General features: G+C 41.5%; 1 protein-coding gene across 1 annotated transcript; it reads right to left on the bottom strand.

Moving 5' to 3' along the window:
• Positions 1–7,739: 7,739 nt before the first annotated feature.
• Positions 7,740–11,354, bottom strand: gh2 (somatotropin-2). The gene is given in 6 exon segments (NM_001124690.2): positions 7,740–8,312; positions 8,587–8,733; positions 9,846–10,001; positions 10,447–10,563; positions 10,702–10,841; positions 11,327–11,354. Coding segments are annotated over 6 exon segments (633 nt in total). The 5' UTR covers positions 11,337–11,354; the 3' UTR covers positions 7,740–8,249.
• Positions 11,355–12,686: the final 1,332 nt, after the last annotated feature.

The following is a 12,686-nucleotide window of genomic DNA, read 5'->3' as shown; positions in this document are numbered from 1 at the left end:
ACGAGAGATGAACTACGAGCTAGGCAGTCGAAAATGGTGCATTTCTCTGTCTGTACATGGACAGATTGCTTGTAAGGGCGGAAACACGAGCAAAAGTCTTGTTGCACTTGTGGTAACGAGCATTGTCAGCATCGTCTCTGGTGAAGTGTAACCACACTTTAACGTGTAGTTCTCTCCACCATCGTCACTGATTAAGAGCAGCGTGCTGTGACGTGCGAGAGTGAGCTCTCTTCTGGGTTGGGAAAAGCGAAAATGCATCATAGATGAATGTCTTAATTTTATTGCAAATTAGAAACGGTTGGTGAGATACAATGTGCAAGATAACGTTTATGTAGCAATAAAAAATAGGACATTTATTTTCTTAATGTATCCAGTACCGAAAGCAGAACCGATAACGTCGAAGCTTATCGATACTACGGCCTTTCATAATTTAGCCCCGGGGCCCGTTTAATACCTGGTTTCGGTGTCATCCCTATTCCCGAACCTATATATTGAAATCATATTGAGTGTTATTTTACGATCACATTTTTGCCTCAATGTGTCACGAATGACACGATGTGCCCAATCAGCCGTATGGGAAAATACTCAAGTGGTGGCGGGAGCTTGGACTATCGTTTTCGCGTTCTCCCCAATTTAAATGAAGCTTTACTCACATTTTTTTTTACAAAAATACTTTAAGAGGCCGCTCTACAAATCATCATGGAGTGGTAAGACATTGCCATCTACAGGTCAAGGTCTGGTATTAGTTATTGGTCAAGTGTTAATGTGATGGTTTACAGCAGCTTATGAGAAAAAGACTACTCAGGGGCCTCGAAGTTGTTTTAAAACGGGGAAAAAAGTGCTTGGTTGAAAATATACACATATGTCACATAAGCAATGAAATAACACAATTTAATCAAATCAATTTGGAGACTATTTTGATATCTCTTTGGAATTTATGTTTGATCATCCGTGCTTCTACACCTGCATTGCTTGCTGTTTGGGGTTTTAGGCTGGGTTTCTGTACAGCACTTTGAGATATCAGCTGATGTAAGACGGGTTATATAAATACATTTGATTTGATGAGAACTACAAGCACTAAACTGTACAATAGAGTACCGCAGTATGAGTCAATACTCATAAAACAAAGTGGTAAACAAGGAATCGTTTTCCCACCAATTTCTCCCATATGGGGAGAAATAAGGGCTGTGTTTCGTGTAAGCTTACCCTGATAACTGTGTAAATCTCTCTAGGACAAGGTGACTTTTATCAATATATTTGCCTGTATTTAACCCCCAAAAATGAAATGCTAATTAGCTGCTAATGTGGCTATCATAAAGAACTACAAATGATCTGGACAAGACTGACGAATCAAGGCAAAGGTAAGAATCTCTGGATAAACTATCTAATCTTAGCTAAATGTAGTAATGAATAAATTGGCTAAATTGTTGTGCAAGTTTTAAATTGACACAATACCTGTTAGCATAGGTGTCAGCTAGAGATGATGTGCAAGAGCTTGCAGGGATTTGTAGTTTTGCATGTCTACTTTGACTCCAATTAGCATTTTTGAATCAGAGTAAATAGAGCCTAATATATATATATATATGTCACCTTGTCCGAGAGAGATTTACATGGTTATCAAAACATCACACCAGGGTAAGCTTACACAAAGCAAAACCCTTATTTTAAGGGTTTCTAAAATCCACTATGGAAAAACGAACAGTGGAGAAACCATTTTCCCGTTTGACCGCTAGGTTTTATGGGTATTATGACACCTCCACTGTGGGGCTCTATAGTCTACAGCATGTGAGTAAGTTTCTCTCGGTTCCTTTACCTTCAAAGGAGAGCTCTGTAAAAAGCCTCTTCCGTGTGTGACTCTCTGTGCTTTAGATGCCTGGGCTGCGGAAAAGTACTTGACTGGAGCATAAAACCCTGGCTCGACCAAGGCAGCATTGGGACACACCTTTACCAGATACAGTGGTCCAAAGTTACAGAATATGCATATAACGCACCCACAAGCTACAGGTGGCTGAAAACACAACCATAGAACGATTGACAAATTTCCGGCCAAGGGTGGTCCATTTAAAAAACATTCCTTCCTCCCTCGCCCCTTTGTTTTTTATTTGTATTTTTTTATTCATAATACAAAAATTAACAACTTACATTGCTACAACAAACATGTCTAACAAAAGAAAACAAAACACAGGTATTAACAAGAAAGTACTAAAACATACAACAAATATCAACAAAATAATTTTTATAAAATAAAAAATTCTAGTTGTATTCACTCTAAACAAAAATCTCATTATAATGATTCAGGAAGATGTTATTCTTGTTGTTGTTCATTAGGGATAGTGTCTTAACAAGATCATTAAATTCAATCAAAAATGTGTAATTTTGGTATAGAATTCTGGAATTTTTGTTTGTGTATAAAGTATTTGGCAACAAGAATAAACAAATTCACAATCATTTCAATGGTCTTGTTATCATTGCAAAAGTAACATATTATATATATCCTTCATGTCAAAAACATGGGTAATGTTCATGATGGTAAATAAGAATTTTGCAAGGTTTTCCCAACATTCTGACACAAATTTACATTCAAGGAACAAGTGAGTCAGATTCTCACCTTTTTCACAGAAAATATTGTCAATAGCCACAAATTTGGACAACATAGAATTTCATGGATATATCTTATGTAGATTAAAATATATATATATTATTATTTTTTAAATTTTACCCCGTTTTCTCCCCAATTTCGTGGTATCCAATTGTTTAGTAGCTACTATCTTGTCTCATCGCTACAATTCCCGTACGGGCTCGGGAGAGACAAAGGTTGAAAGTCATGCGTCCTCCGATACACAACCCAACCAAGCTGCACTACTTCTTAACACAGCGCGCATCCAACCCGGAAGCCAGCCGCACCAATGTGTCGGAGGAAACACCGTGTACCTGGCAACCTTGGTCTATTTGACGCCCCTTCCTCTAACCCAGTTCCCGAGCCCATCCTGCCTCCGTCTTGTGTCATGGGACCCATACAGTGGGAAATACAAGCAGCCGTCCAAGAGGCCCTACGCCATGACTCAGCACCTCCCGACACCCCTGCAGGCAGACCTAGTTTCCTGCGTCCGTCAGACCCCAACTAATGCAATGGTGCCATACCTCGCTGAGTTTTGGCCATCCCGGAATCACCCGGACCACGGAGCTACTGACACGCAAGTTCTGGTGGTCATCCCTAACAGCCGACGTCCGAGATTTACGTTCTTTCCTGTCCTGTCTGTGCTAGGGCAAAGAGCCCTCGCCATCTACCTCCCGTTAAGCTCGAGCCTTTACCTAGACCACACACCACACAGGTTCTCCAATATGTGCCGGATCTCATCCCCTTTCCGCATCTACCTAATGCCATGGAAATGGCCGAGTGTATATTCCAACAGGTGTTTCGTCTGTATGGAATCCCAGAAGACATTGTTTTGGATCGGGGACCCCAGTTCGTCTCCAGGGTGTGGCAAGCCTTCTGCGAACAACTGCGGGTCTCCATCAGCCGGATACCATCCCTAAACCAACGGGCAGACGGAATGCCTGAATCAGGAAATAGGAAGTACCTTCACCAACACTGCACCCACCAACCACACGAGTAGAGTCGCTATCTAGCCTGGGCCGAATACGCACAGAACTCCCTGGTGCATTCCTCACTCCATCTCACTCCTTTTCAGTGTGTCCGCGGATACCAGAACTGTCTCCCATTGGGGAACTATCTCCCATTGGGGGTGCATCTTGTTTAGTAGACAGGGACTGGATTGCAGAGAAATGTTCAGACATGGAAATGTCCTCTCACTTTTTACTTGGGGTCTGAGGTAAAGAGGTTGCAAGGATTTCATCTTGGTCAGTTTTGATCTTTCTCTTGCTTGATCTCGCGGCATCTTGTGTATCCATGCTGATCTGGCTCTCGTCGTAGCTAGCTAGCATGCCTGCCGTCTTTTGTGAGGCTTGGATATTCCGCCTACTGTTGTCTTTCTGTCGTGTTCTTCCCATTCAACTTGACAAAAACAAACTCTAAACTTGTTCTATGTCGCTAACACAAGTAGTTTGTTTCTTTCAACATTGATAGCCAATATTAGACTGTTAACCACCTAACCCTCAATGTTGCTTTGACGAGCGAGAAAACACTCCCTCACAGCAACGCCATCTTGGCTCCCCTCCCTCGCCCCTTGCCCTGCAAGTGTATACTCGTCAGGCGACATGAAACGTCAACAGAAGTGTCCACTTAATTTGAGGGCTGAGGGGATAGGGTCTGTCTTTTAAGTGTTTGGACCGCAAGCTAGGTATTCTACCTTGCTCTCCTATCAAAGATTTTGTATCAAAGTTGCATTAGTATTCTGCAAGTTAATTCTAAAATGTAGAGTCTTACAAAAGGCCTATACTATTAGATTTCTTTAATGTCACTGTATGTAATGATGACAAAGAAAACAGTCTCACTCGTTTTTTTCTGAATTAAAAGTGTGGCGATTCTCAAGTCATTAACTAAGCTAGATAACTACTGAATTAATCACATAGCTAACTACTGTATTAATCACTAGCAATTCATCAATGAGACTTACGTAAATAAAAGCTTCTGAAAATGTGGATAGAATATTCCAGACAAAAAGTGTTTGATATTTTCAACAGGTACCCTGAACTCTGACGTCCATCTCGACCTCCATTGCAGTAGTGAATTCTGGCTAGAGCAACATTACTGTAGGCTACTACTATTCTCTGCCAACAGTGTGGCACGAAATGGTTTCAATGATCCAGGTTGGTGTTAATCTCCCCCTAGTCAAGTCTTTTCGGGAGGATATTATGAATCAATCTATTGCATACGCTTTGATATGACGTTCATGTTTACGATGACTTCAGCACAAGATTTCCCCGCACTGAAAACATAATTTCTTCTTCTTCTATGCTATTATGGCAGTCCGCAAACACACAGTAGAGGTGCATGCCGCCACCTACTGTATGGGGTGAAAACTGGGGAACTTTTATGCAGCAAAAGAAAGGTTGAAAAAAACATAGTCATGTCATTCCCAAACGTTTTCACTAAAACAAACATCAACGTACTACTTTAGGCAGTTTCAGTCTACTCAGATCCCTACACGGGCTCTGGGGCCTGAGAGGGAGGAGTATCTTCCGACAGTATTCCCTGCAATGTTTCCGCCGTGAAGTCCTGAAGATCCAATAACCTTTTTGCCGCTTTCACAATGATATCCAGTTTCTTCTATTTTTTTAAATGAGTTTGTCCTGTACAAGTCATCACCTGCACAATGAATGCAACAAAAATCCATCTTCGTCCCCATTAGTATTTCAGGATCTTTTATCTGATGAATGATATCAACAGGCCGCTTGCTTGTCATCCACTGCCAAAGCTTCATCATCTCTACTCTCTCCTTCAACAATCATCTCTGTCTCCACATAGGAGACCTGATTGACAGCCTTGAGCCTCGCTACTTTGACCTCCTTCACCCTAACAGGGCACTCAGGGAACTCTGGAAAATGCTTTCCATCACATTTGCAGCATTGTGTATCCTCAGACTCTTCAACACTTATATTCCATCTGCAAATACTTGACACCTGGCCAAAGATTTTACATGCATGACATTGCTGTTACTTTTGTACATACATTGGCACTGCACATCTCATGTATCACAGCTTTACATGGGTCAGGAGAGACTCTTCATCGAACAGACTTCTCCTCCTTCTTTCCTTTCACAATAAGGGTTAAGTGATGTGAAGCCTCGATATCCAGCGAGATGACACCTTTCTTCGGTGCCCTTCTCTTGAAAATCACAACTCTCCACTTCGTATGTTGACAGTTTATAGAGCCACAGAGCTGTCTCCCTTTTGCTGTTTTGATACACATGAAATCACCATCATACCGCTCCTGGTCACTCTGACTGACTCCGCCTTTCTCAATTTGTCCTTCACCATCTTCGTAATCGCAAACAGGTCTCCCAAAAATAAACATTATTATTCATGAATGGTACTCCAACCAGAAACTGCTGTTCATTTTCAGCTTTAGCTCTTTTAGCTCAATTCTTCTTTATTACCGTGGTCCAGTCATTCTTACCAACCTTACTCGCGCCAACATAATCAAACATTGCATCAGCTTCTGCCCTTGCACGACCTGTCACCACCGGGCCAGATTCAAGGTTGTCCATCCACCTTCCATATTCCTATACTCTGGAAACCCTCATCCTTCTCGTCCTCTCGTTGTATCTATCTAGCATCTCCATTCCGTCCAATATTGTCCTCACTTGGCACAACCAACAAAATAGTTCGACCACCGAACAGTTGATATAGCTGTAAATGTTAAACAACAGTTTATTAATTGAAGAATTTGAGAAAGCTCTGACTTTACCCCTTCAGCAGATTTTCTGTACCCAACGCGACCAATGAGCTCGAGCACTGGGCAGTGCTTACAGCTATGTAACCAATGAAATTGCGAGTGCTGGGACACACCTTCATCTGGTTAAAGTTTGTTGGGGCCACCAAAGGGTTTGGAGTTGCCCATGATCGAAGACCTAAGGAAAGTAAAATAATTGAATCGTTTTATCTCACAATTGAAGTCCCTTAAATACCTGTAGAACCATAATTGACTCAATATATTCAGAGGTTGGTAGGCTAATTGTCTGTTGGCAACAAGGTAAAATGTTCCTGTGGTAAAAATTTTAATATTAGCATCGCATTCTATTTCCCGCCCCCTGGCTCTGCAATTGGTCTTGCTCGTACCTTGCAGGGGAGCCTCGTGAATCCACGGTACGCCACTGTTCATGGCATTGACGTTAACGATGAATGGTAAATTATAACGCAGCTACTAGTACTGAAGGTAAGTCCATAGATTTAGTTATGGTGGGAGTTGATGTGAGGCGGTGTGGTGCTTTTGTAAATATAAGATTCTGGTACTACTAAGACTCAACTCACTTCATATAACACTGAAATGTTCATTATGTTTAATGCATGGAACTTGTTATTCATGATGCACCGACGCTATCCCTCTGACATCCTCAGCGCGCAAAACTCCATTGCCAAAACCTGAAAGCTAGCTTCACATCCACTGTGTGTCATGAATGTTGAATAAAATGCCATTTGAACTTACTCTGACAATTGTCCATGGGTTTGGTTTTTGTATAGCGTGGAATTTGAGACAAAACATCTGAAGGAACATGGCAATAAACAGGTCTGCTGCATACCCATCTTCCTCTCTGTCAAAATAAGTCTGGCACAAGTTATCGCTTGCTTGCACTTGCAGGACTTTTGTTTTGACATGAGGTGTTTCGACATATTAGGCACCTGCAGGAGACCAGCCTTTTTATGTACGTTCCTTTGGATATCTTTTCTCAAATTCCGAGCTATATAACAACCAACTCTATGGACAATCAGCAGACAAAGTTCAAATTGAGCTTTATTCAACATTCGCAACAGACAGGGGATATTTATGTACAATACGAATGTACGTGACTATGGGCTGTTTTCAATCGGTATTGCCGAAGAACAGCGTGACATCTTTAAGGTCATTTCCCGAACGAGCCTGACATATGCAGCGTTTGCGGTGAATGCCGTCTCCACGAACGCAGGGAACATTGCCTTTACATTTCAATGGAGCGTCTGCGATACGAATTGAATCCAGCCTTAAGTTGTCCAAGGGACACAATAGGAATGTTGGGGCTAGAAACTTGTAACAAAAATGTTGATTTGAAAGATAGCAAATAGTAGCCAAGAGATCATGTACCGCAGAGAAGTTTATTGAAAACGAATCACTATTCGTTTCAAACAGTAAGATAAAGGAATGAAAATACTTCAAGGAAATGACTCTAAAATATATTATCCATCTGTGGACGTACCTAAAGATTGGAGCTCTACATGTTCCCATTTCACCTCTAAATATTAATTTATGCATAAATGGCACCACCACCTTGAATCATATATCTAAATAAGACATATTTATAAACCTTTTCAATAAATGTACTAATCTAAAATGTCCATGGATCAGTGGTAGCTCCGAGTAATGGAGTGAAAATCATAGAAAGTTGATTTCAGAGAACAAAATGCAAAATGCTTGAAAACCCCTGGAGCCAGGCTCTACCAGATCCAAATGAAATCTACTCTAGACTAAAAAAAACATGCCTAATGGAGAATCTCAATTGAACATGCTCTTCAGTGCAGGGAAAGGTCTCATCTGTATCTGGGAAACCGAACCCTGGAGACAGGCTCTTGCTGGCTGCCGCTCCGGCCCACGTTTACAGAGTGCAGTTGGCCTCCAGTGACTTCCTGCACTTAGCGACGGTCAGGTAGGTCTCAACCTTGGGGGTGGGGGGGGGGGGGGGGGGGGGGGGGGGGGGGGGGGGGGGGGGGGGGGGGGGGACAAGAAGAATAGGTTATAGTTGACACATTTTAATGTGAATGTTCTAAGTCACCAGGACTTTCTCGAGACCAGTCTTGATCAATGAACAATAATAGTAATAACAAATGGGTTAAAGACCTATAAAGATACTTCACAATAGAGATCACAAAAAAACAATGCACTGTAGGAAATATAGGAAGGCACATGCAATTGAAGGCAACATGGTCTTCCACCTTATGCATGTCCTTCTTGAAGCAGGCCAACAGCTCGTAGTTCCTCCTGACGTTGCCGTCGCCCCCCAGGTTCTGGTAGTAGTTCCCGTAGGGGGGCAGATGCTGAGAGTCATTGTCATCCAGGCTCAGTACGCCATCCTGGCTCCCCTGTGGGAGACAGAGAGAGATGCATGGTGGGGTGGAGGTGTGCATAACAATACTTGTTTATTTGGCCATTCTACAAGCACATATGGCAAAAGACACATGCATAAATGTCCTTGAATGGGCCAATATTCAGTCATTGAATGGGGTGTTACTGATATAGTCACTATTAGTGATGATCGATGAGGTGAGTTACCCCGTCACAATGGAAAGCGCTGAAAGATCTGCTGAGAAGAGACATACGTGGTCCTACACTATGCTTTCTAACTAGGAAAGCATAGTTGTATTTCACTTTCATGTCAGTGGAAGATAACAACCACATTGTAAACCCCAATGTGCTGTCATTACTCAAAACTTTTGAGGAAACCGTTGCACTTAATATACAGAATCTGACTACAGTCGCTTAAAGTGATTTTTATAGTCATTACTCAAACCTATAGAGTCGCCCTGTAGAGGGTTGAGATTTGAGTGGTATCAGCTTGACATTTTTTAGTAATGCCCCCACTAAGACATGTCTCCAATATACTTTCCAAGTGTGCCTTGCCTTTTGAGTGAATTGTAGAATTATCATGTTTGTTGTCATTAATTTTCAGTCCTGTGGCCTTCAAGTGATTTTCTAGGCAAATATTATCATTATAGTTAAACTCTTTATAACAATATATTACATATCTTATAAGGCCTTATTTTGAGGTGTAGCTTTTCCCAAATACAGTGGCCTGAAACTCATGGTTTACAGGCCACATCAGGCCTGCAAGTAGGTTTGCAAAATTTCGGTACCTTGTATGTTATTTACCTTTGTGAAAATGTAGAAAAATGTACGTTATATATCTGTGTGTAGCATAAGATGAATCAATCAATCACTCAATGTACTGTACATGCAAAAACACAGATATTAAAAACAATTCCAAAAAATCTACCTGTAGTAGAGCATGCTGGGTAAAAAGTTCATTTCTTATAACTTTAAAAAATTGCATTGATGTGACTCATTTAGATTTGAGCCAGAACCACATAGACATTTGAAGTAATAATGACTTTTCATTGACTGACTTCAACTTACTAGAAGTATTTGAGTTAAAAATGCACAAAGTGCGTCACCACAAATGGTCATTGACCATTACCTTGATGAGCAGGTTGATGCCCACTTTGAGGTCGCTGAGCTTCTCAGAGATCTGGTTGGAGTTTCTGACCATTAGGCTGTTGGAGATGGTCAGGGTCTGGCTAGGGTACTCCCAGGATTCAATCAGGCGGAAAGAGATATGGAGCAGCTTCAGGACCTGTGTGTGTAGATGTAGAGAAACCACAGATTATTAGAAAATGAAGTTGAGATGTAATTGTACAGCTTGAGATGCCATATCATTTACATGATACATGGCTGGAGAATGTAGACGTAGAGAAACCGCCGATTAGAGAGTGATGGGCATTACTTACAAGGACTATGATATGTGGTTGTTTTTGAAGGCACTGAGGTATAGCATTATTTTACTGCCGATTTTAAGTGTACAATTTAAAACTCCCTGTCATGGCTAGATTTAATTTCCACCATGCATGATGCTGGTTCTGCTTATCTACAGTATATATTTACCCATGGAGTTTAGACAATCGGGGATCTGCTTGCCCAATAACTAATGACTAAGTTGTATCGATTGTTCAAATTGAGATGCCCTATTATTCATGTTGGAATCGTGCATCATGGAGGATTGTCTCAGCCAGGTAACTTACTGAACTCTTCTGAGTCTCCTGCTTGTCGATTGGGCTCACGATGGAGTCAGAGTTACAGAAGTCCAGCAGGAATATCTTGTTCAGCTGTCTGCGTTCATCAGGCAACAGGGTGCCTTCCTGCACAAAATCACAAAGACGGGAGAGAGAATGTTTTGCCGCTCGGTTTGCGTGAAGAGGACACTTGTCTACAAAGAAGAGGAAACACCTCTGAAACATTATCTGCTGTGTCAAAAGAAGATTCAAAAGCTGTCTTACAAAGTCGTTGAACATTTTCTGAGCCAATAGGTGGAGGTGTTGCACCCGGTTGACCGCGATGTTGAAGAGCCGTTGGTTTTCCATCGCCGCCCCTTGACCCAGGAAACAACTGACCAGTAAGACTGGCATCAGCAGAAACACTAAAAGAGAGATGACAGAAAATAAGAAATGTATAAAAACGAGTAAGTCAAATTATGTTGCGACATGTTAGTAAGATATTCTCAATAGTAAGATATTCTCAATTTGCTATCTTTCTCATTAGCCTAGCGATTAAGAGAGTTGGGCCAGTAAATGAAAGGTTACTGGTTTGAATCCCTGAGCTGACTAGGTGAGAAATCTGTTGATGTGCCCTTGAGCAAGGCACTTAACCCTAATTGCTCCTGTAAGTCGCTCTGGATAAGAGTCTCTGCTAAATAACTCAAATGTAAATCTAATAGATCACATGGTTAGGTTGTTAAAGGAAGTGGTTCTGTGTAAGTAGATTATACCCTCATGGCAGTACATTACTTGTTCACTCTTTCTCTGCCTTCTTGGCCCCTGCCTCAGTGATTAAATGTTAAAGTTAAATGGTATTAAATGGTACACTGACTTCCCACTTAAAAAAATAAAATAAAAGCTGGTTTACCTTGTCCCATTTTTTTCTCTTAATCACCAAGGATGATTACTTCACTTGAAAGTGTGGTGGTCGGTTCAGTATGTTGCCGCTTGTTTGGGGCCACTGTTTTTATAGATGGAGAACACATGTTTTAATGTATCAACAGGAGGAAACATGAGATTTTCTCCATGTACCACCTCTCGCCGATGGGACCTGTTTTTGTATGTGACTATGGAACAATCAGTATAATGCGTCAAATCAATCATGAATTTTTCCATGAGTTCGGGAAGAGGTGACTCCTAAAAACAAAAAACGTACTCGATGACTTGACAAATGAGGGTCAAAACACAGACGACACAAACCTCTGTTGTCTAGGACATAATGAATGAACAAAAGTTACACTCAGTCACACAGACAGACACAACCCCTGTAACTTGACAACAACGCCGGTTATTCTGCCGTCCCGCTGTAGATAACAGGCATTATTTGACAAATATATTATATTGCTTCTTTATTAGCACCAATATTTTGATTGTTTAATGTCAATTGAATGTCCTATGGTATTAGCACAGACCTCAAGGTAGACACACAGAGAAGGACCTATCAAGGACTTGAGACGCACATCTTACAAAGTATGTATTTTTTTCGTTTACATAACATAAACAGCCACTTGATCAATACCCGCTTTGTCTTTTTGTGTGAGAGCCTTTGTTATACCCGACGAAGCCCAATAAAAGCGAACTGTTGGAGCAAGTGTGTAGGCCCTACTTCATTGATTGATTGATTGATTTTGGGGTAAAAAATCGATGTGCCTTTAATTTTTTTTTTTAAGTACACACCTCAGTGGATAACACGTGAATGCTTGCAGCCTAGCAGCATGTGCGCTTGACTACACAATGCTACTAGCCCAAAGCCTTCACTCTGTTTGTGCCGCGCAACCTTACTGTGTTGAGTTGATGCGACACAGGTAGGTGTAGGTGTACTGTGTCTTGACACCTACAAAGGTTACCTGGTCAATAGTCATGACTGTAATGAGATCATGGTTGATGCGTGTCGTTGTGGCTTACGGGGAGACTGATCCGGTGTGAACATATTCAACAGACCTTGTGAACGAGGTCCATATTCAGTGTTCAGGACACGGAGACGTGCTGAATGTCAGGCTAGGCCCAGCACTGTCCTAATCCCTTCCTGGCGAAAAACAGAAATCGATCTGTTAACCTGCATCACTTTGGAAGGGCGGCTGCGAGTGTATTTACTGTCCACATTACCTTGTTGAATATGTGATAGCTGGCGTTCAAAAGAGCATTATACAATGGGTAGTTTTGGCCATGCTATTTGACTGGATGTAGTGATGACTTGTTTTTGATAGTCCAGCAAATCAAAAATACTG

Source organism: Oncorhynchus mykiss, chromosome 13, assembly GCF_013265735.2.
Source record: "Oncorhynchus mykiss isolate Arlee chromosome 13, USDA_OmykA_1.1, whole genome shotgun sequence".
In the NCBI taxonomy this organism is placed as follows: Eukaryota; Metazoa; Chordata; class Actinopteri; order Salmoniformes; family Salmonidae; genus Oncorhynchus; species Oncorhynchus mykiss.
This window is presented reverse-complemented; position numbering and strand designations above follow the sequence as displayed.